The 7,115-nt window shown below is 38.9% G+C and overlaps 1 protein-coding gene across 2 annotated transcripts; it reads left to right on the top strand.

The window, feature by feature from the left end:
• The first annotated feature begins 1,178 nt into the window (after nucleotides 1-1,178).
• On the top strand, nucleotides 1,179-5,752 carry LOC142349718 (hippocalcin-like protein 4). Of its 2 annotated transcripts, none has more exons than XM_075401463.1 (3): nucleotides 1,179-1,326; nucleotides 1,752-2,371; nucleotides 5,355-5,752. In XM_075401463.1, exons 2-3 carry the CDS (start codon nucleotides 2,140-2,142, stop codon nucleotides 5,552-5,554), a joined length of 432 nt encoding a protein of 143 aa, XP_075257578.1. In that variant the 5' UTR covers nucleotides 1,179-1,326; nucleotides 1,752-2,139; the 3' UTR covers nucleotides 5,555-5,752. The 2 variants fall into 2 exon arrangements, with proteins under 2 accessions (XP_075257578.1, XP_075257569.1); XM_075401454.1 differs by having other exon boundaries at nucleotides 1,180-1,326; nucleotides 1,711-2,371.
• Nucleotides 5,753-7,115: the final 1,363 nt, after the last annotated feature.

The raw sequence follows: 7,115 nt of genomic DNA, 5'->3' as shown, positions 1-7,115 counted from the left end.
GTTTATAACAAATTTAGGCGTATCAGGAACGAAATATCGCTTCTTCACTGTTTTTTTGTGCTTAGTGTTGTTTATAGCCCGACTTACAGATTACGTGTTTGTTATAAAGCACGCTCCTTTTTTGTTATTGTTATTTAGTTAATGCTATTAAAGTTTAAGTTTTCAACATCAAAACTTGTAAACAACCAGGAGCAAAGTGCGGGTTTTATGTTGTTAAGAAGAAGACGAACCACTTAACTAAACTGTTTGGAATTGTGAGATCTGGGCGGTATTGTTTTCCCGTGATAGGCTGTCTAATGGAAATCAGAATGTTACATTTTTTACGTGTGGAGATTGGGGAATAGAAGAGATCCTACATATCTTTAGTTCAAATGAGGTAAAGTATTGATAGAATCATTTCCGTTTGTGTGTTCTTGGATTTTCATAATATATGGTAATGTAAAGAAATAACACGTCCTTCCGGGGTTGTAAATAATATGTACCCACTAAGCTGGGATGCACAAGCGGAAAAACGCAGAACGATTTTCACCCAAATGAGGAGGACTGGATATTTTCTGCGCTTTCTACTCAATTCATTGGAATAGGATAACAATACAAGTATTTTAAGCAAAAAACTTGCGGTCTTCCATATACATTATCGCCCCTCTCTCACCTCTCACTGGATCTTTTCCGTTGATCAAATTGCTGATATAATTTTGGATCTTTTCCGTTTGTGCCCCCCCCCCCCAGTACGTTATGCTCCCCCCATTTAGAGAGCACGTGTCATTACGGTAAATCGTTATGTAAAAAGATGGCACGTGCGTCTGGGGGAAGCAAATAATATGAACCCACTAAGCTGGGGGGGGGGGGCACAAACGGAGAAGATCCATAATTTTCTTGAAAATCCCTTGGGTCATCAATTTACTAGAATGTTACCTTAAGGTAATACCTTGGGTTTTACGACACCATCCCTAACTTTGCTATTATAAAAATTCAAAAACGTGCAATACAAAAAATTGATAAACGCTGCTGAGGGTCATAACTGCGGCTTTTGAGAATGTGGGAAATGGAGAGGGATGACGACAATTAATTTGCATTTTTGGATAGTTTTGTGTCAGCAGTTTAAATATGTTTTACAAGCCATTATTGTCCATTACTCTCTCAGGGTAATAGTATCATCATTGCACGGTCATTTTGCAGTCGCAGAGTTGGGGCACATTGCTCTTTTCGGTTCCCCAAATGCAAAATCAGGCCTTTTTTACACATCACCTTCAAAAATCTATGTTAGGAAACTCTAATTTGTAACGTGCCTTTTGCATAATTGAGCAGAAATCAACTTTGTTTAGGGTACTTTATTCAGATCCTGTTTTGATTACTCTTCCCCATTATTGCAACCCCCTTCACCCCCCCCCCCCCCCCGCCGTTGAACCAATAGAATACAGTTCTGTGGTTGCTTTAATTTGACAGAGTCCAAACTGTGAGAGGTTGATGTGTGTATGTGTGTGTGTGTGTGTGTGTGTGTGTGTGTGTGTGTGCGTGTGTGTGTGTGTGTGTGTGTGTGTGTGTGTGTGTGTGTGTGCATGTGTGTGTGTGTGTGTGTGTGTGTGCATGTGTGTGTGTGTGTGTGTGTGTGTGTGTGTGTGTGTGTGTGTGTGTGTGTGGTGTGTGTGTATGTGTGTGTATGTTTTTTTTGGGGGGGGGGGGGATGGGGGAGGCTATAATTGGGGAAAGAGTAAAACTTATTATAACTGACTTCACTCAACTGTCTACAGTAATATTCCTGCTTTGCTGTTTACTTTTTACCCACTTTAAACAGTTTGTTTGCTGAAGGCGACAAAGCAACCAAGGAAACCAATAAAATTCCCCTAAAAGAGCTCTAAAAATGGCTAATTGCTTGCTCAACGCAAAGCGAACAACAGTTGCTATTGATGCACACTTTCCTAAACATAACTTCAATTAGGAAACAGTAATTGCACAAATAGGCCCGAAATTTTTTGCTTTTTTGTATTTTGTTCGGCATACTTTTGCTTACATAAAAGTAATAAATTGTTCACAGCAAGGGTGCAATTAACAGGTATTTTCATTCAGCAGTTTTTGTTTTGTTGGTTGAAGTTGCTTAGTTAGTATTTTTGAGTTATTTTGACCTCCATTTTTATCACAATGGGCACTAAAGGCTCCAAATTGACCCACGAGGAATTGAGTGACCTTGTGAAGAGAACTGGCTTTACCCACAAAGAGATCAAAGACTGGCACAAGGGCTTCTTGCGGGACTGTCCCTCTGGCAAGCTCAACAAGGAAGAGTTCCAAAACGTGTATGCAAACTTCTTCCCAAACGGTGATGCCAGGAAGTTTGCAGAGCATGTCTTCAGGACATACGACAAAAACGACGATGGTAAGAACCCAGCAACATGGTATTACTGGGTATTTTCCATGTACCCACACCCATCTTAGTATTTGCATCTTTTTAACACCCAAGCGTGTCTTGCATAACTCAATCGCGTATCTTTTCTGTTTCTGCCACCCAACCCCCCCCCCCCCCGGGCACAAACGGAAAAGATCCCAATATGCCATTATGATGGTATGTGTCAATATAGAGTGAACCCTGAGCAGGGCGCTATAACGGGAACGACCCGGTTAACTCTGCCATTTTTTGTACAAGTTGAGGATCAAAATTTTGTATATTTTTTCGATTAATCGATACCAAAATGTTAGAACAAAAAACAAATTACAGTCAGCAATATGGCGACCTAAGCTCGCCAAATATCAACATAATTGGCGATGATAGCATCTCATGGGGATAGCTGTTAACACCTATCAGTGATAATTTTTGGGTAGGTTCCAAAATTTTTCTTTTTAACTTTTTATGAACTCCACTAATGATAGTATGTAAGTTAGCCAAAGGTCCATGTTTTATTAGGCGCGGAATTTGGCTTGGTTATTTATTAATTTGTCTGGTCAATAGTTCCGGCCAACTTGACGGAAATTTGCTTAGTACGTGTTCATATTTATCACGCTACGCTGCGACGGCATGGTTGAATTGAAACGAAAAAAGCCAACCAATAGCAACAGTTGAAAAGGCTGAAATACTTGTGCTAAAAAGTCGGTTGTGCTCTTTTCGCAAAAAGAAAGTTAGTAAAAAAGCTGCTCATACAATAAGTGCAATACTAAAACATATATCTGTGAAAACTTAATAATCAATTGATTGACAACTATAGTATTCAAGAGCGAGAGGCTTTTTAAATACTATTAAGTGGCAATTTTTTTTTGCATTTTTGGGTGAGCGCTAGGACATGGTAAGTTGCTGTGATAATGCGATATTTATTTGGCAGAGTTTGTTTGTTTGATCGAGTGAGAAGCTCCTAGTTATCGTATTGGTTAGTCTTCTGTTCATCAGTCTGCTTTCAGCTAAGAGATAATTTCAGCTGTTTCAATTGAGCTTAAGTACTAGCGGCAGTTGTTATACTTAGGGAGCTGACTTGAGAATAACTTCATTAGTTATAAGCTGAAGCTTGTTGATGCTGTTATTTTTTAGAGGCATTTCTTCTTAGTTCATTGATTATAATAGAGCGTGTTACACATGTCATTTCAAATGTTTTGTTTAGTTATTGGTTGCTATTTCTAATTAAAGTGTTGTAGCATCCACACTTGTTGACAACAAGGGCAACGTACGTGAATTTTGTCGTTAAGAAGAACACGAACAAACGAGCTAAGTTTTGGAAATGTGAGATCTGGGTGCTATTTTTTTCGCGTAAGAGGCGGCCTAATTAAAGTTCAGAATCCTACACTGTGTAAAAGCTATATGCCTTTTTCTTCATTTTTAGCCCGGTTCTATGGTTTAATCTAAATAATGGTCCTACTGTTTTCTTAAGTACTTTTTAGTAAACTTATCAGAGATTTTTTAGTTTAAAGCTTGAAACTTTAATACACTTGAAACTATTTAGTTTAAGAAATGTTGATGGTTTTTTGAACTTCACGTCATTTTTTCTTCTTTTTGTCGAATTCTTACCTAGTATCGAGAAGGACAAGTCCCATCTTCTTTGTAGTTAAGAAAAAGTAAATTTCTGTAGCTAATTATTCATCTGATTTTATTTTGACTTTGTTACTAATTGCTTGTAAATTTAGATCTTGAGTTTTTGCCGTAAAAAATATTTTTTGTTTCTGCTTATTTTGTTGTTTGTTTTTATTCTCGTGTTGTCTTCTTAATGGCAGATTTTTTAAACTCAAACATCTTTTTTTTTGAACATCTCTTCTTGATTGACAATTAAGTCAGAAATGTAGATGAGCTCGTGTCGGAACATTATCTGCAAACGCACATTGCCGAGCCTCCTTGTTGAACAGTAGGCGTAATGTTCCGCATCAATGTGTTTTTTGTAAAAAAGCACTCCGGAAAGTTATACAATATACACAGACAGATTCAGTCCCATTGCCATAATAGAGCTCTTCTGATTCTATTGTTTTCGGTCCCAGTGACCATTATGACGTGTTAATTTTGTGTTGCTATATAGGATGCCAGTATGTAAAAGTACTACTAGCACGTGTGCCTGGCGTGCGTCAAAGTTACTGGTCCACTAAGCTGGGCGGTATAGCACGATAGATCCACGCAACTTTATTTTCAATCTTTGTCCCTTTTCTGCCCCCAGTTTGTCCCCACTCTTCCCTTTTCGGAGCACGTGCAATTGCGTAGAAAATAACTGAATACGAATAAATAGGAATAGGAGAATGAATTTGAAATTCTAAATGGAAAACACCTAATTAGAAAAGGAGTTAAAAAGAACGTCAAAACAGCATCTGCTTAAGCAAATTAAGCATGTACCTTTTGAGCGAAATACTAGCTTATTCGGAAGTTATACTGATGCTTAGCTCGAAGCCATAAATAATGTCAATATGAAAACATTTAGAAAAACTAGCTTGCAGAATTTATTTTTTGACCTCAAAACCTTAACCAGCTTGTAAAACTAATTTACTTGATCAAATAACATGGTTGTAATTTTCCGTAATTGGTAGGTGGAAAAGGGCGTTTGAGCGCAAAAGTTATGGGCGCAAAAGTTATGGCCCTATTTTTGATCTACATTTATGACGGGCATTAAATCTACTAAATGAGCAATAAAATTAAACTTTTTCTGAGAATTCAACAATCATAAAAGTTTAGCGCGGTTCAAACACAGACCTGAGTAACCCAAAATTGTCTCAAATTAATAGGTTCTGTTCACTGCTTGTTTATTAAAATGTACCTGGTTATTGCGCAATAATATGCAGATATTGCAGGTTAAGAGTTACTTGATAGATTTTTGTAACCTGTAGTAAAATAAGCACCATTTGCAGTTGTTTTGCAAGTGATCGCAGTTCCATTTCTACTAGGGTTCCACGTGTTACAGGGAGTATAGACTTCAAAGAGTTTCTGTGTGCTCTGAGTGTGACGTCACATGGGACAATGGAGGAGAAACTGAAGTGGGCGTTTGAGCTGTATGACTTGAACAAGGATGGTACCATTACTAAGGGAGAGATGGTCGAACTCATCACGGTAGGACCATCATGCTCAATAAATGAATCAAAACACTTACGTGCAAGTCTTTAAACGCCACACCTCGGCGCCGCCAGATTCTACAATGTCAGATTTGTCTATATCTGCCAGATTTCCAACTTGCAAGTTCGCGTTTCAAGAAAGCTAAAGTAACTTTAAAATTCTAACTCATATCTCGAACCGCAGTTCTCCATAACTACCAGGTTTTCCAACGGACGTCATCAGAGTCACCCAGCCTATAAGTCACTAATGGATCTATTCTGCAACTTCACCACCAACCAACTCATTGAGCAGGCATATCCCTTACCCAAGGCTATTTTCACACAAGTAACGCTCCGACAAAACGTTACTGGTTGAAATAACGTGGATAAGGAATTACTAGGGATAAATGACTTCAATGAAACAGACCATAACAACGTACAAACACACTTCATTGAATCCGATAATCCCGACAGCCCACATCATGTCATAGTAAGACTCCGGAAATCATTTACCTTGATTCCTCTAACTCGTCACAAGACACCTCAAAAAGTATACCGGAACAGCAAATGCCGACCTATACAGAACGCCATTCAGAGGCATACAATAGTCCTCACAGCTCGTCGGTGTACAGAACCCCACCGTCCTCCCCGAGAAATGACTCAATCTCCGACCTAAACGATGAAGATATCCATGAGTTGAACAAAAATTTCTAGACAGAAATTTCCTCGTAGAGGGGGAAGTGTGGTACAGAGAACGCAGAATCTCCTTGCAACCAAGCACCTAAAAGTATTACCTATAAACTTTTATCTCAAACTCTTATGCTATATAATTTATTTCACTTGTACATAGTTATCTAAACTCCAAGTGGAGTTAACTCTGTTGTTCACTTTCACGCCTGATTGACAGGTCTCGCTAAAGCTGCTAATGAGTCATGTTAGAAATCAATTGCAGACAGGATATAACAGCGCTAAAAGATAGTTGTTCTTTCGTGGCCAATTCAAGAGTGTTAAAGCGCTAATTCTTTTCAACCTTATTAGCAAGCTATAAGTCAAAGCAATATTCCTTTTGGAATCATTACAACCTATTCAAAATAGATATTTCAACCAGCGTCCAAAGAGACTCCAAGCGGAGATATTACCCGCAACTACAATAGCCACTAGAGCTCCTACAGAGTCACAGACTCCAAACGGAACCAGAGTCTATCTAGATATAGAGCGGGATAACATAGCGCAGTCAGCAATTCCTAAATCCCCTTTAGGAGTCCCAGTATACTGGGAATCGGGCGCAAACCCCGCGTCCGAATGAAGCACGTGGTTTGGAACACTGAAGATGGCCATAATGGCCCGGGACAATCTCGTTGTGGATAAATTAATAAGACTAAAACCAACACGTTCAGAGCTTTTCTACCCAACCCTCCCAATATACGAGGATCCTTTTGAAGGTGAAACCCAGAACGAAGAACGACAAAGGGAACAAAGGAATGAAAAGAGAAAAGTAGATTGGGAGAACGGGTGTAAGCAAATCGAGTTCAGAGGACCAATTATAGATCGAATCCCTTGGGATGAAGCAGACCTAAAGGTCAAAAGCCTCATCTACATCTCGCTGGGAACAGAAGGGTGCCGCACTTATTATC

The sequence above is a fragment of the Convolutriloba macropyga genome, chromosome 1 (genome assembly GCF_964194025.1).
Source record: "Convolutriloba macropyga chromosome 1, txConMacr16.3, whole genome shotgun sequence".
In the NCBI taxonomy this organism is placed as follows: domain Eukaryota; kingdom Metazoa; phylum Xenacoelomorpha; order Acoela; family Convolutidae; genus Convolutriloba; species Convolutriloba macropyga.
The sequence above is the reverse complement of the archived record's forward strand: the minus strand, read 5'-3'. Positions and strand labels throughout refer to the sequence as shown.